The sequence below is a fragment of the Odontesthes bonariensis genome, chromosome 13 (genome assembly GCF_027942865.1).
Source record: "Odontesthes bonariensis isolate fOdoBon6 chromosome 13, fOdoBon6.hap1, whole genome shotgun sequence".
NCBI classification, from domain to species: Eukaryota; Metazoa; Chordata; class Actinopteri; order Atheriniformes; family Atherinopsidae; genus Odontesthes; species Odontesthes bonariensis.
In genome coordinates this window covers 23,899,041-23,923,940 of record NC_134518.1, presented here as the reverse complement: position 1 = coordinate 23,923,940, position 24,900 = coordinate 23,899,041, and the positions used below count along the sequence as shown (strand labels likewise).

At 40.9% G+C, this 24,900-nt stretch overlaps 1 protein-coding gene across 1 annotated transcript in view; it reads left to right on the top strand.

Moving 5' to 3' along the window:
- The window catches only part of drp2 (dystrophin related protein 2), a 111,204-nt gene that overhangs the window by 26,611 nt on the left and 59,693 nt on the right, over positions 1-24,900 (top strand). Inside the window, exon 3 of the mRNA XM_075481699.1 lies at positions 6,736-6,892. Within this exon, the coding sequence (XP_075337814.1) occupies positions 6,736-6,892 (157 nt within the window). The remainder of the gene's footprint in view (positions 1-6,735; positions 6,893-24,900) is intronic.

Genomic DNA, 24,900 nt, shown 5'->3' with positions numbered 1-24,900 from the left:
CACTGTAAAGTAAATATTAAGTGGCTATTTGACTGTGCAGTTATTTTATTCCCAACATAATGCTGTTTTCACACACATAAACTATGTCTTCTCATCTATACCATCCATCCATCCATTATCTATACACCGCTGAATCCGTCTGTCGGGTCGCGGGGGGGCTGGAGCCTATCCCAGTGGTCAATGGGCAAGAGGCGGGGTACAGCCTGGACAGGCCGCCAGTCCATCACAGGGCCACACAGAGACAAACGAGACAAACAACCATGCACACTCACACTCACTCCTAAGGACAATTTAGAGTCATCATCTATATCATGTTCTGTTAAATACTTATGCCTATTTAAACTAACACAGACTTCTACTGAGCCAACAGAAAGGAGGCAGATGCCCGTAAAACGGGTGGTGCCCAGCACCACCACCTCTAACGGGAGGGAAGTGGCTGAGGGAATCCCTGGAGGGAATCCACCCCCAAGACACGAGTGCCTTTATAAAATATAATAGGCCTATGTCTTTTTTAAGCCTATTCATACAAATATTTATTTGTCTTTTATGTCTTTTTCTTTTGTCCCAACACATTGTGATGGTGCCGCTCAAAAAGATAATTGTCTGTAAATGCAAAAATCTATGCGGTCTGATAACCATCTCCGACGAATATTTATTTCTCTGCGCAATAATGCTGCACCTTCATCCACGGGATCGTTGTCAAAAGGCCATGTTCGTGAAAAAAGTCGCCTCCTACTGTGCCTAATGGACTTCTAGAAGTAGAAGAACTCGCTCTGCTGACTGAACGAATGAGGAAATCAAATGGCGTGTGTGGCTGAAAGAGGGCGGAGACAGAAAGAAACTCAAGGTTTCTTGAATAAAACCTGGTCCCGACCAGGTTAGGTTCAGAGAGTCTGTTACTCCGGTAACTGACCGTGAGGTTAAGTTACCTCTCTTTGTGAAACAGGCTAGAGTTACCCCTCTTTCTCGGGGTTGAGTTACCTCCCTTTGTGAAACGGAAAACTCAGGGTTTCCCTCATTTCAGGGTTAACCAACTCAGAGTTTTCACTAAACCTGCTACGTGAAACGGACCTCTGCTCTTTTCTGTACCAGATAACACTGAGGATATTTGCTGTTTACCCACTGAGAGAAAAACGCAGGTATGAGATATATGCACTTGCTAATTACCCTCAAATTAGACAAGTGGCTTTGTGGCCAAACATTGCTGCAATTGTAGTATAATACATCATTATTGTATATCAACTCCAATGGATTTTGAATAGTCACACAAGTCAGTTTTCCTTGCCTGCTTTTCAGCATCTCTGCAACTGAGAAAGACAGAGACAGAGAGAGAGAAACATGGCTGTGCTCAAAGCCTCTCTGGGCCCCAAGGCAACAAACTCGCAAGCTCCCTGCTCCTAAAACGGCAGAAACACTGCTTAAATCTCCCTGCATTAATTAATCATCAGAGCTAGCATTAAATTCCTCTCTGTAACCTTTCTTACTGTGTGGGGAGTTGGATTTCTGTGTGAACATATTATTTACTTTGGGTTCTAACTGTCAAAAGTGTGGAGATATGACTGTGATTAGCATGCAGAGTATTTTTCCACCTGAATACAAAGCTCAAGATTTAACAGCTATGTAATTTTATATTTCCACCCTCAACATTGTGATTAGGATTCTTCTCCACAACCACAAAACTGATGAGCTGATATCAATTCAGTGCCATTTTCACAGATGTTGATTGTTACCTCAGCTGCTGCAGCAGAAATCTGTGTATTCACATTCATATCCAAGATCAGTCTCCCTAAACATGGGTGGAATATTTTATCTCTTGTGAATCATTTGCGTTAAGCAAAATTCCAGAAATGAAAAGGTCTCCACCCAATGCATCAAGGAACTTTTAGTGTGTGAAACTGTTTTCAAATAACTAAAAGGTTCCCTTTAAATTCCTGGTTGTTTGCATTTCCAGCACAGTTTGAAGAGATCTGAGTTTCAGCTTCTGTTTCTCATTTCATTTCATCTGTTTGTGATTCCAGACTTCTTTTCTCTATGTCACTGTTGAGTGTTTTACCTTCATATTCAGTAAAATTACACCTCTTCTTTCCTGTGGCTTTTGTTGTAATTCTTTTTTTGATTCAGGTGCAAAGACAGTTTATCTCTGACTAAGTACCTAACCCAGGAGGGTCAACAGCAATTCATGGTTAATTGTGGGAGTGAAAATTTTGTGCTTGCAAATTGATAATGATTGAGATTTATGAGAATATAATAATATGTTTTGTAAACAGAATGCGTATGCACATTTTTGCCTTTGTGCAGGCTCACAGCTTTATTCATGAAACGACACAAAGTTTGAACTGCTCTTTCAGCGTTTTTTTCCATTGAAATGTAGCATCCACTAAACTCATGACATGAATCAATGATTTTGTGACAGCTTCAATCGTGATGACAAATCCAGAATGCACCAAGACAATGCAATTATGACAACAACTAAGGGAAAAAAAAACATTTCAAATAAAATTGTTACTACCATTCAATGGAAAACAAATTCATAATTATGGTGGCTGAACTACAATACTGTGAGTATTCTAAAAAACGATTAGAAACCCTCTGTCCTGCAAGTCCCACTTCTAAAGATTCAGTGCCTTTTAGAATTGCATTCTAAAGAGACATTTTTTTTTCCCAGGAGCCTCATTGGTCCTTGGGGAAAGACTGTACAGTAGGAAAGGTTTGTTTGACAGTGTCTTGGTTTATGATAAGTTTCAGTTCAGACTGTACTGGACTGTAATATGTAACTATTTCTCTGGTGATGCCAGATCTGTTCTGTGTTATGGACAGACACCGGAAGGACTGCATGCACTCCAGCCCTATTAGCCCATTTGTATTGATTAGTACTGCCATTGTCATCAAGCCTTCTGGCTCTTATTGAGCAGGCATATAGAGGAGCGCGCACACAAACCTGAACAAACCTTTCAGGCAGGTAATTTTCCTACTATGTTGTCCTCACACAGACACAGGCCTTCTTATCGATGCTATTCTAAGCTGACACCGAAGAGAACTTGGGAAAGTAAACCTCCAAATAAACTGAAGACGTGGGGAGATGAGTCACTCTAACACTCACAATACACTTGCATGCATTTAAGGACTTGTGAGAAACACTCACTGACATACAGCAATTAATCCTGTTAAACAACCAATGTCAACAATTCATTTATAGTGTGAAGAGTCTCCATCAACTCCATCAAATCAGCAAAATGAAGTTAAATGCACACTATAAACAAATGGTTAAATCAAAATCAAATCAAATTTATTTGTATAGCACATTTCATGTACAAACAATTCAAAGTGCTTTACATAAAATAAAAACATTGCAGCAGGGAGTAGGAAGAAGCATTAAAAATACATAAAAGAATATAAAGAGAAACAAATAAAATAATTGAAATGAATTTAAAAACAAGCAACAGTCCAGATAAGTTAAAAGATACCGTGCAGATTTCATGCATAGACACATGAGAAAAGAAACACTGGCCCCTTAACGGCATACCCACAAATTATACCCCAATTCTGCAGCAAGTTTTAGCTCGTATCATTTTGGTTTCCCAGACAACAATGATACAATTTTGTTTGCTTCAAGCAATTTCATCATTGCTCTTTTCACTGTAATGAGAGAGGTGCTTTTTGTAAAAACATTTTTTTTTTTTCATTTTAAACTCTTGACAAATTTGACGAGAAAGTAGAACAGATAAGGATAAAGAAGTCCAAATACTCTGCATGTTTATTCTGTGGACACTCCAAATTCCTGGCATCTCCTTGTTTAAAATATTGTCGTTCAGCTTCCCATACCAGCTGACCTTTAGCCTGGCCTACCTGCAATCTGGCAGAGCAGGACTTTTTCCTGGCAGCACCTGTCATGTGGCTAAAATTCCATTACAACACAAGCAGTGCTGTATTTGTCTCACCCACTGTGTGTGCATAATGGAAGCAGTAGTGATCGGCGAGTGTACCGTGAACGGTGTGTGTATGTGTGTTCCCCCCACACTTTTCCACTATTAATCTCTGTTGTCTGTTTTGACGCATTTTGAAGCCTCTCTACAAAAGTTCCAGGGTCATTCTTTGATGGATGACCTTACTCAGACATATCCGAGGCCCATGTTTTGCACTGACTTGAAAAAGAGAAACCTCGCCACATTCATGTTGAATGTGTGTGTTGCATATATGTGTGCACTTTCACACCTGTTATGGATCGAAAGGCTGTTCTGGTGAGGCCACAGAAAAAACAGTTCTGCTCTGATCCAATTACCTCACTGAGCAGAGCTGAAGGGGGCAACAAGAGGCAAAGGGACATCATGGTTTGCTTCCTCAGGCTTTCTGGCACAGAAAAAAAGAGGCCTATCAATTCCGAACTCCTACAGACTCGATTCCTCTTTTCTCTTTTTCTTTTTTTTCCTATTTAAAGCTCAAAGCTTTTCTAACATGCCTTCCTGGAACTGGCATCCCTGAAGTGATACCTAATTCCTCATGTCAGAACTCATCTGTGCCAAATTCAATTTGGAGGAAATTGCCTTGCAGTACTTTTTCAGTCACTAACATGGCACTGCTAATGGTAGCATGTTAATAATGGAGGTTGAAAGAGGACAGATAAGTGTTTGGAGCCTCAGAAGAGGTAACCCAGTGTCTTGCAGAATTTCATTTTAAATCTTTAAGTGTTGCTTTATTTCACCTAATCTGCCATCTGAAAATCCAGACAAAAAAAAGAAGAAAGCTCATCCCCACTCAACATCTGTGATGTGACATGCTGGCAAATTGTGATGTGCAGGGATAATGATATTTGAGTGCAGGCCCATGATGTGTGTAATTGAAACACAGGGAAGCTTTCACGATGCCCTCATCCCTCCAGTGCCAGCTGTGCCACTGATACCGCAGTGGAGCTTGCCTCTAACATCTCTTATACAGCTGGTAGGTGACAAGTAGATAAATTCTCTCTGTTTTCTGTTTCTAGCTTCCTACAGAAAACCTGCAGCAATCTGAGAAGCTTTCTCACCTTTTCTTGTATATGCCACCACATCTGTCACTGTTAGTATTGGAATGTACACTTGCTGCAAGTTGAACATACTTTATCCAAGGTTTGGGATTGCAGAAATGCTTGGCTTGAATGTGTTCCAGCTCTGCATGTTGATCGCTTATACCTTTACTATTTGGTTTTAGATCTGTTTTTCAAACTCTGCACATTTGTATGTTACATATGACGTTTACAGTTATAATGCTGGTAAACTTACCATCAAACTTCTGGGTTGTTTAGGGTTCAGAAGGTCCAGATACAATATGTTGATACTTCTAATTTCTTGTTGGTCAGAACTGACTTTGCTGATTTAAAACAAAAGTGTTGTCAGCTTTAGATAGTCGCTTGTATTGTTTGGAGATTATTTTGAAACAAACTAACTCTTAAAAAGCATCTGGAATTTTTCTTTGAATGCTAAATATATAAAATATACTGAAAGATATTTGTTAAAACTACACGTGCCAGGCAGAAAAACAAGAAGAAAAAAAAATCTACATCCTCATCGGTTGATGATTTGTGTAAAATAATGTAAATAAAGCTGTAAATGTTCAGTTTTCCCTCTAGAATCAGCCTATTATTTCATTCAACCTTTCACATGCTTTGATGCTTTCAGAATAATGAATTCATCACTGTTAGGCAGAAGTAAGAATAATACTTTTGTTCACATTATTCTGTTTTGCATTCAAAAAGCACTTTCCGATTTGAATGTTTAAAGACACAATTTATGTTTCCAGTCAGTGTAAGAGGCAGAGACGAGGATGAGTTTATTTTTATAGAGGCTTTCTCTCCCTGATAAAACAATGTTGAACCCCCACCCCATCGCACATCTATCTTTAATTGCTTTGTGTGTTCATCTGCTTTGGCTTTGCAGACATTTTGCTACCCAAATTTGCATGTTACTTTTATCTGTGTGGCTTCTGTACAGAAGAATAACGAAACCAGGACTATCTCATTGAATAAAATCACCTGAGTGCCATGCACAGGCTGCACAGAGGCTCTCTCATATGAGCATTATAGCTTGAATTGTAAGTTTGGCTTATAAGAGCTTGCTGAAGGGTAAATTTTCTTGTTACTGTCTCTTGTTACTTTTGGAGATACTCAACCTGCTTCTTGGGGATATTTAAAGCTTGTTTTGAAGTTGAAGACCACAGTTTATTAAAAAGATGACAGATCCAACATTTGGACTTGACCGAAAAAAATATGACCTACAATTGTAAAAGAGCTGCAATGTAATATGGGTCAACTATGGGCTGTAAAGTAAAAGTGTATCTATGACCGACTGGGTCAGATGTCTGACAACAATGTAGAATATATCCAGTATGTTTTTGTTTATTATATTCTCGAATTTCAACTTAAAAGCACAACATTTTGACCATATTCCTGACAATCTGACTTTATTCTCAAAAGTTTACTTTATTTTTTTTATGTAAAAAAAGAGGAAAAAGTCTGCTCAATACAATGTGACCTGCTTCGAGGTAATTCTTAAAGATAACAAAACCCTTGCATTATTATTGAATTACAAAGAAGGGTTTATATCTGGAAAACCCAAAACCTTTAAATGAGTGTTTTAAATCTTATCAAAGTAAATACTATTTTTCCATTCTGGACAGTGGTATGCGGAGATCACATGGCATCTGCAGGATTTGGGTGTTGTGTCGGAAATGTATGCTAAATTAACTTTGTGTGTTTGTTGGCAGGGCACGGCTAGAAGCCTTCTCCGACAACAGCGGGAAGCTGCAGCTCTCTCTGCAGGAGATCATAGAATGGCTGACAGCCAAGGACGAGGAGCTGTCGGAGCAGCTGCCCATAGGAGGCGACGTGGGGGCCGTTCAGCACCAAAGGGAGTTCCATCAGGTAAAATAGAAGATGATACGTTTTCAGAACCTCCTGTAAAAATTTAGATAAACTAAGTCTAACCACAGAGCAAACATAAGCACAAACGCTCTATAAATTCATGTAGACATGGACGTTGTGTGCTCCTGCCCTCCTTTAACTTTAAAGACCTGCATCTGCGTCCATATGGCAACTATATGAAAAATTGATTGAATTTGTGCCCTGGGTCACGTGAGTTCATCTGTGAAATGTGTGTAGGCTTAGAGTTGGAGGTGTATGTAAAGTATTATGTGCACATTCACGGGCCGAAAAACTGCCCAGGGTCTGAGATACTGCAGCTCACAACTTTTGCATCCTGCCAGGTATCACACCGTATTGCTTTACAGGACCACCTCATACCTCACCAACTCGATAACAACACATTTTTGGCATAATAAATAGAGCAAAAAGAAATTGAAAATACTTTTGTTATGACATACTGTAGTTTTGGGAGAAAACGCACAGTGATAAATGCAGCAAAGAGAGAGCAATAACTAATTAGCTCTCTTGTTCGGTGTTGTGTTTGCTTTTCTTGGCTCTGCTGGTCAAGTTGTCGACAAGTGGATTTATAATCATGAATTACGATCATGATCGTTTCTCTCTCTGCTCTACACAGGTTTTAAATCAGAGGGGATTGAAGATCGGGTTGGCTCCCAGAATCTAAAATATGAAACGTGTTTATATACTCCAGACATTTACTTTATTCCTCTGTATAATGAGTAACGGGAAATAGGCTACATAACATTACAATAACTGTGTTGCTGGGCATTGTCGGGGGTGGTGGCCCTGGTAAGGTCTCCTTGGCAAATTGGTCTCAGGGAAGGGATCAGACTAAGAGCGATTTAAAGACCTTGATTGAGTTGCACTAGTGTAAAGGAGTCACCTCGCCCAGAAAAGGGAAATGGGCACCCCATGGTGCAGCCTGGCCTGGGTAGAGAGGCTCAAGGATGAGCACCTGTTGGACTTCTTCCAAGTGAGCAAGAGGGTTGCGAAAGGGAATGTTTTGACTATTATTTGGGCATATGCATCAAACAGCAGCTCAGATTACCCAGCCTTCTGCAGGAGTCTCTGCATGAGGTCCTGGAGGGGGTGCCACCTGGGGATTCCATTGTTCTCCTGGGGGACTTCAATGTCTATGTGGGCAATGACGGAGTAACCTTCAGCGGCATAACTGGGATAGATATCCTCCCTGTATGAGCATAAGGTGGTTCATACATGTACCTGGTACCAGGCCACCTTATGCCAAAAGAGTGTCAGCTGAGATGGTTTGGGCATCTGGTTAAGATGGCTCCTGGTCGCCTACCTTTGGAGGTTTTTTGGGCACGTTCAACTGGGAGGACGCCTTGGGGCAGACCCAAAACTTGCTAGAGGCATTGTACTGCATCCCTTCTGGCCTGGGAATGCCTTGGGATCCCCCAAGAGGAGCTGGAGAGTTTTACTGAGGAGAGAGATGTCTGTGGTTCCCTCCTGGACCTGTTTCCTGCCTGACCTGACATTGGATAAGCAGACGATAATGTAATGACATGATAATGACAAGATTACAACAGAAGTTTGTTCATTCGTGTTATGGTATTTATCATATGGTATAAATGTAAATAATAACCTTACCAATATCATCCCTGCATCCCTAAACTCAGTTGAAGCCTCACTTAGCCATCACATGTGCATTTCAGACTCACTTGCAAATCAGCAGTTGCCAACCGTGACTCCCATATGTTTTCTGGTATAATGTCCAACAACAAAAGAATGATTGGACACCATGAAAAAAAGGATAGCAGCCTCCAGCAATAATCACATTGTCTGTTTTTCGCTCACATTCAACTTAACTTAAAGGTCACATATTTGCAGTCAAGCATATGAATATCCAGAATATCCAGATTCCACATCTTTTCTCTTGATTTAACCAGGCATGTTGACATACTTATTCACAGCTGTGAACAAGGGGATTAGCAGTAGCTGGACAAAGAGCTACATGTACACAAAACTCACAATCTAGCCAGTGGAGCCATAATTTTAAAAAGGCTTCAGTGATTATTATGGAAACTAATGCTTTCATTATCAATGAGCCACTTGAGCATTAGTTTTCATCTCGTTGTTAGCAACAACTAACACTTGATGGTTATGAGTAAACACTACAGTAGTCAGTATGAAAGTTTAAGGAAAAAGGGAACATCAGGTAGAGTTACTGAGAGAAGCTACATCTCCTGTCAGATGAGTCCTGCATTGCTGAGTGATTTGAATTGGCCTTTAAATCTCTTCAAGGTCACACCAGCTCACATACTCAAAGACCATGTATCAATCAGTGATACAAATAAGTGTATCTGCTCAAAAGATATACTCAACCTCATATTGACAACGATGAAAAGAAACAGACCCAGCCAGCATGTGGGTTTCAAGTTGCTGTGTGGCTTTGGTTGTACTTTGCATTTAACCAATTTGAATGTGAACATTCTTTTACTTTGTGTGATGTGTTTATCTGTATTGCCTGGAATAATTTAAAGGTTAGGGTAACCTTAACCCCTAACCCTCAAGTTGCACTTTGAAACCCATGGGCAAACACCGGTGAGGCCACCGTGGAAACTGCGGACAAACCCACTTGGGGTTTGGACAAACCCCTTTTCTGGAGCCCAAATTTAAACCTTATGGGCCCCACATGGACATGCTGGCTGGGAGAGGATCATTGTTTGAGTTAAATCACTGGTTGTCAATTGATTCTGCACAGTCAGAAGCTGTGGTGATGATTTGAAATATTGTCATTTAGTTTTCCTCTTTGGGATCACAGACGGGCTTCTTAAAGCCATGTTTCTCTTTACAGGTAGATGTCGGTGTGTGCATCCTGTGCTGAGACGATTTTTGTTCAGTTGCAGATTTTAAAAGTGCATATCTTAGAAATTTAATGGCCTGTTTAGAATATATTTCACACCACCCGGCGAGGAGCAGCTGCTGCCAGTGAACAGTGATAATAGTGTATAGGCAAGGTTTTACTGTTTCCACCCAGAAAGGGATAAAAAAAAGAATTTTATTCATTCCTGTAGAAGGAATAATGAGGATGATACAAAAAGTTGTCTAAATCACTTGTAATGATGTAATGTAATGAATATTTTTGTTTTATGGGTGATTTTGTTGATTTTTTTTATCATATAAAATTTTAGTTTAGCCAGGTTATTGTTATGTCTGCGTCATACCACTGGTACTCAGCCTTCACCACTCAACAAGCATACTACAATAGCAGCAGCCAGGAAAAACCATGGCACTTGTGACGTCACACGGAAGCCCCGCCCCCAGTCTGGAATTCCAGGAAGGATTTCCAAGCGGCAAACACTGCATGAAAAGTGGGATTTTCGTCGAAAATCTCCCTAATTTTCGGCAGTTAACGACAATTTACAGGCTGCGAACGTGGCGTTTGTCGGTGCCACAAATTGTCGGGAACGAACCATGCTCACGGCTCTAATCAACATATGAATGCAGAAACCGCGCGCCTGGCGCTGAATGTCCTTACTCAGGATTGGATGAAACCACTACTTTTCAAACAAGTAAAATCACTCATGATTGGTTGGCAGAGCTACCAGTAGGCAGGCTCATAAATGTTATATTATAATATATATATTTATTAGATTATTATTATATATTTATTATTTAATTTAAATGCTATTATGCTGTATATCATTGTTCTCTTATGTAGGCTACTACACGACATGATTGAATTTATTGAGGCAAGGAACATTTACCAGAAACACGTTTATGCAAAGAAAGAGCTTTATTTAAAAAAAACCAAAAACAAAACACACACACACAGGAGATCTGCCCACACAACATGTATGGGTAGCTGACAAAGAGTCAAAAAAGAGTACCCAAAATCCTGGCAACAACCAGGGCCGTGGGAAGTAGTTTTTAACAGGGGGTGCGGTTTAAAAAAAAAAAAGAAAAAAAAAAAGGGGGGGGTTCTCAAACTTGTAGAATATTATGTAAATACAATAAATAGCTGTATATATTTCCTTCAATGAAATATTTTAATGAGCAAAAAACGGAGCCTTTCCTGCAATCTGACCCTGGAACTCTATCCGTACTCGTGTGTAAAGGGCGCATATTTTGCAACATTGTTGCGAGCTTTAATTATATTAGAACGTTGTTTAAGTTCCTGTTGTTACATTGTGTTTAATCGTGTCCTGAACACACAGTTTAGGTCAGTGGCGGCTTTTTCGCCCTCGTTATGGTCAACGCAAACACCCATACCATTCCAAAAAAAAGTATGCAGCCTCATCAACTGGTAAAATATTGCATTTTATTAAAGCACTAAAAATTCATGGCAACAAGGGTAGCCTATACATTAGGCCTACTGAACTCATGTGTGTGATGTGTCCCACGTCAGCTCACACAGCATCAGTCGAAAGTAATCACTAACAGAACTAATTAAGAATTAACTACATGCTGCGCGGAGGTAGCTGCAATAACAGCATCGTCGAAAATAACTCAAAACTCAAAAAAATAACTATGCGTACATTACTGCTCGGCGGCAGCTGGCTTAAAGGTAGGGTAGGAGATCCTGGATTTTGAGTCCAGCGAAGCTGCATTTTGAAAATACACAAGTAAAAAGTCCCAACCCTTTTCTTCACTTTCCCCCCCGAAGGCACGCCTCTAGAGTACATGAATGCGCACGAGCACGAAGGTGCACGAGCGCTGTTCTAACAGCAAGCATCGATCGTTGCCGTATTTAGTATTTAGTATTTAGTATTTAGTTTATACTAACTATACGTTTAATAATGCTAGGTGCTAGCCAAGCTGGCTCTAGTTTAGCTTCCTGCCAAGCTTCTGGACGCGTAATTCGTTCACGGAGCAGGGTACGCGCACAGGCGGAAGGAGGGGGAGGGAGGAGCAGATTGCAGTTTGATAGACGGCATCAGTATCCAATCATTGTGAACGGTCCGTTCATTCTCAGTCTCCTCATGGAATGAGCCTACACGCAGGAGCAGGACTCGCGTGCCGCACGCGAGTCCTGAGTCTTAACTTTATTTTTGTTTAACCTTTTTTTTTACTATTTTATTATGTTTATCGATGCATTTGTAATGGATGCAAACTAGCAGAGAACAGTCGAGTCTAAGCATAGGCCACATAAGTAAACCATGCTGTCTCTCATTACGGAGTAGCTACAGATGTCAATAGCAACTTTGTATCGGTAGACCGGAGCAGTGGCTCATTTGGTAAGAGACATGCTTCCGTTGCTTGAGTCGGTACGTTTGTGTTTTGAGACGCGTGTTCAAATCCCGATTAGAGGAGACTGTACAATAGGTTTTCATGAAATATATTTTTGTTAGCTCCCCACCATCTCGCAATGCACATTCAGCAGGGGGTGCAGCCGCACCCCCTGCACCCCTAGTTCCCACGGCTATGGCTACAACTGTGTGAACTGCCGCTCTGCAGCCTCGGAGCAGTAGGCGGCGTTCTGTGCGAGGGCTGGCCGTGTTGCAGACGCTTATGGTGGGTCGCTCAGTACTTCGGAGTCCCCTCCAATCGCGACTGCAACGTAGTACAGAGTTCGGAGAGGTCCTGGCTACGGAAGGAGGGAGAACGAACTATCCATCCAGACACCCCGCCAACAGTGCCGTCTTCCTCGTCGGACATCAGGTCTACTGTAGCGGACTTCCAGAGTTCCTCCTCGGCCGCTACTAGCACACTCTGTCTCTCTTCCAACAGCTGTAAAAAAACAAATAAATAAAGGCAATCAGCACTGTGCTATGCACTGCGTATGGACACAACACATCTATCAATGCATCTGAAAAATAGTCAACAAAAAAGTCTTACCCTCTTTCTTCTCGACCTACTCCGAGCTGAAATCTTCGCAGCTTCCGCCTGCTCTGCAAGTCCTGGCTGGTTATATCGGAAACTCCGGCGTATGCTTTCATAGTACGTCTTACAGGCCGCTGGAAAACAATTAAATGAGAGTGGAATGAATAAAAATCAAACGTAAGTCACAGTAACATCAAGCAAGGAAGGAGAACCAGTAAAAAAAAAAAAAAAGCTACTTACACACAATTTCGTCATTATCAGCATCGTGTAAATCTGGACTAGCTCCTAGCAAAAAAGAGGTGATGGCCTTGTTGTTAGGAGAGTTTAGCCTGTGAAAACAAATTATACAGTTAAGATCGGTATCTATTAACGTGTCCATTTCCTCATACAAAAGAATGAAAGCATATTATTTAAATCTTACCCTTGCTCCGGATCGTAGCGCCTAGTATTGGTCTCCGAGTTGTGAAGTCGGCGTACGGCTTCCTGTAAATTACAAGACAAAAAATACACTTTAATAAAGAAACTTACACTGCTTCTGTTGTTCTTTTGCAAGGCTACTGGGTTACTTTTAGCTTGGGCTACCAACAAAGGCGTGGTTTTATAGTACGTTTAGCTTAGCTAGCAGTCATCAAACATATTCTTACTGCAATCTTAGGATTGTGCACCCGTCTTCTTTTCTTGGAGTTAGCCTCTGGACAGCAACCTGGAGTTAACGGCACTGAACTGCTCGTTCATGCCAGTAGCAACCCGACTCAACAGACGAGACAGTCCGCTGATTGCAACCAACAGTTTCTTGTGGTCGGTCTGCGGACTGGCTGGAAGTTGGTCGCGTTCAACCAGAGGGGTTGTGGCGGGAGAGCTAAATGCGAGACGTCGTCCAGCCATTGTAGCAAAAATCCTTACTAGCGTGTAGACAAGGCAGCAAAACCACACGAACCGGAGATGAAGGTCTGAGAACTAGCTAGGTACGATAATGTTTGTGTATATGCTAGTCGTGCAAGTAGCCGTAGCCATGACCTCTCACGTGATGAGGAGTAGAAGGCTCGTCGGGCTCCTCCAATCACATGCGAGGTTATTGTTATACGGTAGGACTCGCGAGACAAGCTCGCCCTGGCTCACGTCTATGATATAAAAAAGGTGTGCCTGTGAAACTCTTGTTTGTTGAAAGATGGAAGTCCCAAGACGGAAGGAAAGACCTCGGCGCTTCTGTGAACATTGCAACTATGAACTCTCTCATTCATGGTATTATGACCACAGAAGGCGCTATTTCAAAAATCGAGTTTGGGAGAGAAAATCCAAAAGCATTCATTAATATTGTGGATGGTAATATATCCACTGTGCATTTAAAGCAATACAATGTAACTTCTCAAAAAGCCTATTATGGAGCTCCCCCTACAGGCTTGGAGGTAATGTACGGTTACACTGTCGTAAATACAACAGCCTTTCGCTTTCACGTTTCACGTTTGTTGACGAACCGGCAAGGAGTCAGAAGGTGCAAGCTATGTCGACTGAGAAGGTAAGAGTAATCAACCTCCTGGGAGCTTGAGAGGGGTCTATTTGTTTTTGCGGTAGGTGTGCCAGAAAGCAAGTCAAAGTACTTCCGCTCAGCTCCCGGGCCGGTCCAGCAAAGTTACATAGCGCAGTTTTTCCAACTCAGACCCCCGAAGGGCATAGGAGACAGGCCAATCGTAATTTTAAAACTCATTCAAGCCGCACAATTTTTTTCAAGCTGTTATTTTAAGGTAGGAATGTTACATAGTATTGCTTTAAGTAAGACCAATTAAAAGGTCACTATAGTCATGCCACTATGCACAGTGGTTGAGCTCTAGGATGACAGGGACAACAAGAAAGCAGACGTTCCCCGCTGCACTCCCCCTCCAGGCAATTGCGTTCCCACCCATAGCGTCATATTCTTATGTGTAGCCTTAATTTTATTCTTACTGTTCTGTATTTTTTATTCTTTTTCATGTTATTGTTGAATGTTGTACTTTGAGAGCAAAGATTAACCAGAGTCAATTTCCTTGTTCGTTTACGCCAACCTGGCCAAAAAAGCTAATTCTGTAATCTAGCATACTTTCATTAAATAAATCAATTCAAGCTAAAATGTAAGAGTCTATAATTAGGCTATACTTAGCCTGATCTATTTGTACCAGAGATTTTACCTTTTAGAAAAATCTCACCTGGGGAGGGGCGCTAGTGAGCACCACATGGAGTAGACACGTTTTCCTGAGCTCCTCTCCATATTGTAATATAATTCGACATTTAATCTAAAATATATCAGTTCACCCGACCTTTTATTGATTTAATCGATTATTAAGAGTGGAAAGATGGGAAAAATATCGAAGGCAGAACGTGGAAAGAAGGATAAAGAAGATGAGACGGCAGCCCGTGCTTCACCAAAGCTAACACCAACGGACACCGAGGACCTCGCGGATACAGACACCAGCAGCGTTCTTTTGGCAATACAGAGCATGAACAAAAGCATCTCTGACATGAACAAAACAATGACTGACCGATTAGAGGCAACATTGGCATCCACTCAAGCATCTTTGGTGAGTCTTGACCATCGAGTAACCACAATCGAGGAGGCTCATTCTACCCAAGACACTCGCCTCGCGAAGGTTGAGCGAACTTGCATGGAACTGCAGAAGGATAACCGTGCATTGCACGCCAAAGTAATTGATCTGGAAGCTCGCTCTAGACGTCCAAATATTAAAATTGTTGGCCTACCTGAGAAGATTGAGGGAATGCGCCCTGTGGACTTCTTGGAGAAGTTTATCCCTGAACTGTTAGGCGCCAGTAACTTTCCAAAGCCTGTTGTGGTGGATCGAGCGCATCGCCTGGGTAATATATCTGAAAAAGATGACGAGGCACGGCCGCGCGTCATGATAGCCAGGATCCACCATTTGCAGATCAAGGAGAAAATACTACGACTATCTCGCCAACAGTTTCCCTTGACATACAACGAGAGGGCGATTCACATTTTTCCCGATTACCCTGCAGAGGTGACCAAACAACGCCAGGCGTTTGAAGGAGTTCGTGACAGGCTGAAGGCGGCTGGTGCCAAGGTCGGTTTCCGTTACCCAGCCCGGCTCAGAGTTACCGTGGGAACATCGGAGCAAGTTTTTTCCACACCGCAAGAAGCCGAGCAGTTCGCAAAGACATTGGCTTGACTGCAAGTACAGTGCATGTTTTGAATTGATACATTTTCTGGTATGTAACCACCTTTTACAATTACAGGTCGGGACATTTATTATTATTATTTTTTTTTCTTCTCTCATCTAAATGGACACATTGCTTTTTGGAGAGAGGGCTTAGGGCTCTTTGGCTAAACTTTACTTTGCTATGGTCCGGCAGCCTCAATGCTTGTTTGAAGGGAACGTGCTTTCACTTTGTTTGGGAAAGTGGAACGGGGGTAGGGGGGATATACCTGTGTGTTTTTTTTTTTTTACTTGGTTCTTTTTTATGTTATGTTAAGTGTTTAAGGGCGTCATTTGTACATTTTACTGTGCTTAGACGTGCATAGCTCTTCTTTAAGAGGTGGTGGCACCGGGATCGCTTTTACTAGTTGGAATGTGCGTGGATTAGGTCATGCCATTAAAAGGGCAAAAGTATTCTCTCATTTAAAGTCCTTAGCTTCAGACATTATTTTTCTGCAGGAAACTCATATAAAGCCAGCTAGAGCAAATTTGCTTAAGTGCAGATGGGTCAGTCATATTTTTCAGTCCACATTTTCTAGTAAAGCCCGTGGAGTGGCCATCCTAATTAGCAAAAATATTCCATTTAGGCATGTTTCCACTATTTGTGACCCTAATGGTAGATTTCTCTTGGTGACAGGACACATTTACTCACACCATGTTACACTTTTAAATATATATGGTCCCAATTTTGATGACCCACATTTTTTTACCAAGGTCTTTAATTTACTGCCTAATCTCTCAGACACAAATGTAATTGTTGGGGGTGACTTCAACTGTGTGATTGACAATTACCTGGATAGATCTTCTCAACCAACTCAGTTACCTTCTGCTGCCTCTGCAACTGTAAATAATTTGATGTTATCTTCTTATCTAGTTGACATATGGAGGCTTCAGAACCCTACACATAGGGATTATTCTTTTTTCTCACAGCGTCACAAATCTTTCTCTAGAATCGACTACTTTTTGCTTGATTCAAAACTGATATCAAATGTAATCTCCACCAAATATCACAATATCTTAATCTCAGATCACTCCCCAACATCATTGGTACTTGACCTCAACCATATGAAACTACAGTATAGTTGGTGCTTCCATCCCTCACTTCTCTCTGACTCCTCCTTTTCTCAGTTTATCTCTTCTAAAATATCAGAATTTTTGGAAACAAATGATAACCATGAGGTTACAGACTCAACTTTATGGGAAGCTTTTAAGGCTGTGATTAGAGGTCACATTATTTCTTATGAAAATTCCATGAGAAAAGAAAAGAAACTGCGTCTTGTAGAAATTGAAAAGGACTTAACACAGCTAGACACTACTTATAAATCATCTCCTAATTCAGTCATATTCCAGAAGATAATTAAACTTAAATATGAATATAATGATATACTATCTGCCCAGGTACAGAACCAACTATTTAAATTAAAACAAAAACAATTTGAGCTGGGAGACAAACCCCAGAAACTTCTGGCGCGACAGTTACGGGGACTGCAGGCTAGCAGAGCCATACACAAGATAAAATCTAAATCAGGAGATCTTATTACTAACCCTATGGATATAAACAAGCGCTTCAGGGAATATTATGAACAACTGTACACATCTAAAGCTATAGGTGACACTTCTACGTGGCTGGAGAACTTGAACCTCTCCAAATTAAGTGATGAGGCATGTGAAGCGCTTAATGCTGATATTACAGCTTTAGAAATCTTAGATGCAAAAAAATCATTCCCCAATGGAAAAAGTTCTGGGCCGGATGGTTTTGGCATGGAGTGGTACAAGACATTCCACAAACAATTAGCTCCACTCTTGCTTAGGATGTTTGAGATTTGAAAACCAACAATTCCCTAAGTCCTTATATGAAGCTAACATTTCACTTATTCCAAAGGAGGGGAGAGATGAGACTGAACCCTCATCTTACCGCCCAATAGCATTATTGAATTCTGATTTAAAAATTTTCACAAAACTGATAGCAAATATGTTAAATAAACATATCACTTCCATTGTTCATAAAGACCAAACAGGTTATATTCCTGGCAGATTTTCATTCTTTAATGTTTGAAGATTAATTAATATAATGTACCATAACTACAAGAATGACCAGGAGGTGGCGGTTTTGTGTCTAGATGCCGAGAAGGCTTTTGACCAAATAGAAATGCCATATATGTTTAGGGTGTTGGACGAATTTGGATTTGGTCAGCGTTTTATCTCTTGGATTCAAATTGTGTATGTGAAACCGTCCTCTTCCATTCTTACAAATCAGGATAGGTCCACCTCATTCCGATTGCAGCATGGAACGCGCCAGGGATGTCCCCTTAGCCCACTCCTCTTTGCAATTTGTATTGAGTCCCTTGCTGTTCGTATTAGACAGCATGAAACTCTCAATCCCATCCATTTAAGAGGTGTGGACTACCATCTGTCTTTATACGCTGATGATGTGGCTATCTTTATGTCACAGCCTGAATTATCCATTCCTATTCTGTTAGATCTTATTAACACATTGACTGCCAGCGGTTTTTACAGAATTATGTCGAAGAATCCCAGCGTTCTAAACCATTTTTTGACGTTTTTTGTACAGTCACAGCATATTATGTGATAGGGCCACTAAAACATGTTATGGCTCGTTTGAAAGCTGAGACTTTAAACTCTTTGTGGGTCAAAACTGCGTGTCTCTAGGTGCCGCCATTAGCGAGCTATCCTTAGCTAAACCAAGGCAGGTATCCACCAAAATCAACAACAAACTGAGATATCGGCTTCCCTTTCCCTCCAAGCGTGATCGCAGCACATTGCAAAGCTAAGCTAAGCTAACCTGTTCATAAGACCGCCTCCTGACTTGTTGCGTGTCTTCTTCTCCTTCTTGTTGTTTGTTTATGTTACTTTACCGCCACCCTCTGGAAACCGACATGTGCGATTGGACAAAATGCGGAAATGCACAACAATCAGTGCAGCGTTATCAAAATTGTTCTTGAGTTGACGCAAAGCCATTGGCGTAATGATCAAAATGTCCAGATGATGACACCAGTTTTTGACTGCCATCTATGTCAGTTCTGTTCATCACATAATTACAAAAATCACACAGAATGTGCATTAGAATGTATAGATTCAGAATCCATAAAAAAAACGTAAAAACGTATTTTTACGGTTTGGGAGCCAACGCATGGGCAGTAAAAACGTAGTTTTACGTGACTTGGGAGTCAATGTGTTAAGTCATTTGAGGACATTTCTGGGTACACTATCAACTGGCAAAAAAGTGAATTTATGCCTCTTGGGAAAAACCATAAACCAGAGTTTCTGCATAAACTCCCATTTAAAGTCACAGACAAGTTGAAGTACCTTGTAGTAACCCTTCCAAAAGACCCAAAATTAATTTTTAAATGGAATTTTCATGAAAAGATGGAAAAACTAAAAGGAGATATTGCAAAGTGGCGCACACTCCCCCTTTCAATGGTGGGCCGTATAAATGCTATAAAGATGGTTTCTCTGGCAAGATTTCTCTATCTGTTTCAAAATCTTCCAATTTTTTTAACCAAGTCTTTCTTCAAGTTGTTGGACTCAATAATCATGCCATTTATATGGGGTTTTAAAGCCCATAGGATATCCAAAAAGCATCTCCAAAAACCAAGAGAAAAGGGTGGATTTGGACTGCCATGCTTTCAGCATTATTACTGGGCAGCGAACCTTAGAGCTCTTGCTTACTGGGTTGAAGGTTATAATCCTGGCGTCTCAACAGAAACCCCAGCCTGGGTTGCCATTGACAAGGTTGATGTTAAAGACACCTCACTTCCAGCTCTTCTTTTCTCAACTCCTAGTCTTCCCAACTCAAAATTGAATAACCAAATAATTCGTAACTGTTTGAGAATATGGCAGCAGATTAAGAAATGTTGCGAACTACCTGGTACCTCTGTCTATGCCCCTGTGTGTCATAATCATGCATTTCCACCTTCACTGTCTGATGCAACTTTTTACAGTTGGAAACTAAAAGGCATAGTTGCTCTAAAAGATTTGTACATTAATAAGCATTTTGCTTCATTTACTCAACTGCAACATAAATTCTCCCTCCCAGCAACACATTTCTTTAGATACCTGCAAGTTAGAAACTATGTACGCCAAAACGTACATAATTTTGAAACTCTCCCTGAGGAAAGTAAGATTCATAATCTTTTGCTTGGCCCACCAGATTCTAGACACCTGATTTCAAACTTTGTTAAGATATTCTCTGAACAAGTGGACTGTGCCACCCAGTCTTTGAAGACTGCTTGGGAAGAGGAGTTGAATATCCAGATTGACGATATTGTCTGGGGGGAAGGTCTCAGTAGAATACAATATTGCTCCATTAATGCTAGACACCACCTTATTCAGTTTAAGGTCATGCATAGACTCCACTACTTTAAAACTAAACTTCATAAAATATATCCCACTGTTTCCCCTATGTGTCAGAGATGTAAGTCTGCAGATGGTACCCTCGCCCACCTTTTCTGGTCATGTCCAAAGCTGTATGACTTCTGGTGCAGTGTATTTCAATGGTTCTCTGAGATGTACAATTGTGTTTTCAAGCCTGATCCACAGGTGGCACTGTTTGGGTACTCAATGTTTCTGTTGCCGCAAAGCATGCGTGTACAACACACCATAATGTATGGAATGGTAATTGCAAAAAGACTCATTTTAATGCTTTGGAAGTCAGAGGCAGTGCCCCTTTTTAAGACAGGGCTGTCTGAACTCACATCCCTATTGCACATGGAGAAAATCAGGTACAATCTGTCTAACAATCTGAGAGGATTTTATAAGATCTGGCAGCCATTCCTGGACCATCTTGAAAAATTTGATGGAGACCTTGAAAATATGTCATGCTACCTACCTCTTACTTTTTATTTTTTCTGTTAATGTTGGCACTAGTTAAGATAAGTCATTGCCTTAGTTTGTACGCCCTGTTTGTTTTGTCTTTGTGTGCGTTTTCCCACGTTAACCTTTTTGTAATTCCTCTTACAGCATAATATGTGGGGGTTTTTTTGGGGGGGGGTTTTTTCCTCTTTTTACTTGGACATTTGTACAAACATTCTTTGAAAAACTTGAATAAACATACTGTTTAAAAAAAAAAAAAAAAAGAAAAATCTCACCTGGGATAAAACTCCCCCTGCAACCCTGATTTGCATTTGTATAGCCTCCCCTAGAATTAGGAGCAGGGGGGTCATAGGGGGATGACTGCCAAGCCAGGCCCACGTCAATTTCCTGCAATTCACGGCAGTTTTCTGCATTGCCTGCAAATTGCCGTAAACAGCCGTAAACCTGAAATTTCACGACAATCTACAGTGCCGCATACTGACGAAAATCCCACTTTTCATGCAGTGAAATTCAAAATCGCAAATTTCATGCGTTTATGAAATGTTTTGGTGTAGGGTCCAATGATCATTATTGTTCCTCTGTGTATGTATTATCATTATGTATTGGGTGTAGTGTCAGCTTTCTGTTGGCCTTTAAGGGTTGCAATGAGATGCTTTTATCTAATTCTTTACAGGCCCTGCTCAACCACATGATCTGTTTTTCTTTTTTTTTTTCCTTGATAGAGCTCTTTCTAGTTTGTTGTCAGTGATGGCACTTAGTGAAAGTTAATCTAACACAGCGATCAAAGTGGATGTCAGAGGGGCACAGCCTTGATACCTGATCACATTAGAATTGAGCTCAGGCTTCCACCAGACAAGGCTCTACAATGTGGAATAAACAACATGGTTTTCTTCTGTTGTTATGTGGCTTCATTATACAGTTGGCATGTTTCAGAAGCAGATAAGTCGCATTCAACATAATTTCTTTTGAATCTAATTTTTTAGCATAATTCTACTCCCCAGACCCTGGTAATTGATTTGTGGACCTTATGCTTTCTGGCATTGTTTTTTTAGCAGATTTGTGAGCTGGATAATAGTGATGTTGATGCTGTGAGCAGTTCTCTATGCATTGTCTGTGTCCAGCTTGTCGATCACCCTGTTTATTCTTTTCAAGCCACCAATCAATTGTGATTGTACGGGTTAGCTTCAGTGCCTAATTTAATTTTGAAGGTTCAGTGCTTGTCAGTATTGCAGGCCCCAGAATGCCACTTTTGCTGACAAAATCCCCTTATCCCCTTGATAATAAACACACAGCACATATTGTTCTCATATGAATAAACAATTACACCCCCCAATTAACACTGAATTATTGGTAGATGGTCCCCTCGAGGGAGGTAATGACTCGCATGTTCCAGTGAAGCAGGTGACAGTATCTTGAACTATGCTGCAGTTAATGTTAAAACAATTACCATTTGGTATTATATGCTAATTTGAACATTTAATTTAATTACCTTTTCTTTCTTTTTTTTTGAAGGACCATTGACAAATCCCTGTTCATGAAAGTTTTAATACTCTTTATTCAAAAGAATAGCTTTTGTGTGTGGTTGTCATAGGCAACAACTGCTGAAATCCCATGATGTTTTTAAGGGATGTAAGTCTCCTCTGAAATCTTTTTAATTGACATATTTTATTGGCCTATGTTCAGAGAGACTCATAAACTTGGCATAGACAGGCAATGCCCAGCAGGCAGATATATGTGGGTGTGTGTCTGTATGTCTTAATGCTAACAATTATCCAGGTTGTCAGCTAGTTCGAAAATATCTGCAGACAACAACAAGATTTGCAGCCGCATCGCACATCATAGAAGGCTAAATGCTAAGAATTAATGTACTCGTAATCAATTATTGCAAAATGTGCTTGAAGGTTTGTGTGAAGGATGCCACTATTATGTGTGAATTATTGCTAAAGTTTTTGGAGAAGCACAACCTGAAATCCTTGAAGTATTCTTTCACATCCCTGTAAATCAGCTTAGTTGCAAGTGATCTGTCTTGTAAACTAAGACTAGACATACACACACACACACACACACACACACACACATACACACACAGCACTGTTTTCCCATTTCACCTTCTCACCGATTTTTGGAGCTGTGATTTTGTTCATTTTGTCTGAGGACAACTTGTGTTGACAGGAAGAGGTTTGTGGCTTCTGCTGGCTGCTTCACCTCACTTACACCTGAAACAAACTTACACCTGAGCTGGTGCTTCACATTATCCTGGACTATCCACTCCCCTTCTTCCTCCATCCTTTCCTGGTAATCTCTCCTGGCTTTTCTCCTACCCTCTTTTCCAGCCTCTTCTCATGCACTGTGTCTGCCTGTCATGCTTTAAAGCCACAATTGTTGGTTCATTTTCCCCAAACCCTCCCTTTAAACCTGAAGCACAAGCCTCCATAATTTCCTTGTATTTGCACATTTCCTCTCCTCTTCTATCCGCTTCCCTCCTTTCCTCTCTCATTTGTTCCATTTTCAGCACACGTCTTTATAATCTGTGATGCCTCTGCTTCCCAAGCGTCTGGTTGCACTAAAACTTTTCCAACAAAGAAGAGAGGGAAATTGCCTTCCAGTTTTCTATAGAGAATTATAGCATTTTAAGACATGTGAATTATTGATATTAAGTGGATTTATTCTGTTGTCGTTATGTGCGTGTAGTTTGCGCTGCACTTCATTGGAGATGCACGCCCACACACACCCACACACACGCACACATGTGCAAGTCTTAGTTTGGGAGCGTATTTGGAGTGTTAATAGAGGACAAGGATATGTCTTTTAGCACGACAGTGGTATAGATGTGTGGGCTTGGGACTGAGCAGTCCTGTAGAGAAAAAAACGTGTGTATTTGGTGCAGCTGCAGAATATTCTGTGCTTCATGTGAAAGGGAAATTAAAAAGGAAAATTTTTCCTCATCTGTGTTGTCAAAAGCACATTTAGTGGAAGCATCCAGTGGCAGTAAAAGGAAAGCAATCAACATGGTTAAAAGTCAATGAAGCCATTTCCTCCCCCTGACTTTTCTCCACTCAATGCATAATGAATCTTAATCTGATCTGAAGGCTCCGCTCTTAATGTTCCTCCAACCAAAGATGAAGCCTCTGAGTGTGAAATTTAGCTGGAATTAAAGTTTTAACATGACAGCTGGCTCAGGGAATCCATGTCTCAGCTCCTCTTTGGGCAGCAAAGCTGCTAAACAGAAAGAATAGCGAGCTGGAGAGGATGAAAAGTAAAACGAGGGTACAGAAGGGGAAGGAGGCGAGGATGTGAAATTGAGGTGGAAATTTATGATTAGAGACAGTGTGTCAGTGAGGAAGAGGAGAAAGACAGACGGCAGGGAATCTTATCTCATGGTCCAGCTTTCCATTGTTGCACACTTTTGCTTGTTAGCTCAGTGCCAGCTTGTGTTTGTTGATGTTTTGTTTCGGTCTTTCTGTTTAACTCTACTTGCCGGATGTTATCAGGCCTGCTGGGCTCTGGTCCTGGAGTTTTTAACAGGCTCCAAAGGACAGTCACTGCCGTGGTTCACAATGCTGCTAATTCAAACTTGTAATATAGATTTTTAGCTGAAATTGTAACCTCTTTATACTGTAAGAGCATTGAGAATGCTGCCTTCACCTAACTAAATTACTTTGAAGAGAGGGAATATCACTGGCAGTAAGTCTCGTCCCTCCAGTGTGTTTTATACAATACAAAGATTACTGCAGAGGAAAGTAGAAGGTTGACACACTGGCTTTCCTCAAGGCCCCCGGAAGTTTCTGGGTATATGCTCAGTGGTAGCACAAACTTAAGGCATGTGGGTAAGCTAATTGGCACATCTGTGCATGGAGGCCAGATGACCAGCTCTCCCAGTAGATTGGGTCTCCTATTGTGCCCTGGGCTCTGGGCACAATAGGAGACAGCCTTGTAACTTCATGTGGTCCTGCCTGTAGATCACTGCTTTCATGTGTGTGTCTGTGTCTGTGTGTATATATCCAGTGACTAATTTAAAACATACATTTATGCAGGCTTTTTTTGCATGTCAGTTGGTGTTTTTTTTTTAATGTATTTGCGTCTTAACCAATGTGACATGGTATACTCTTTAAGTAGGGCTAAAAAATAAAAATGAAACTGTCTTAATTGATCTCTGAATGGTTTTTATAAAGA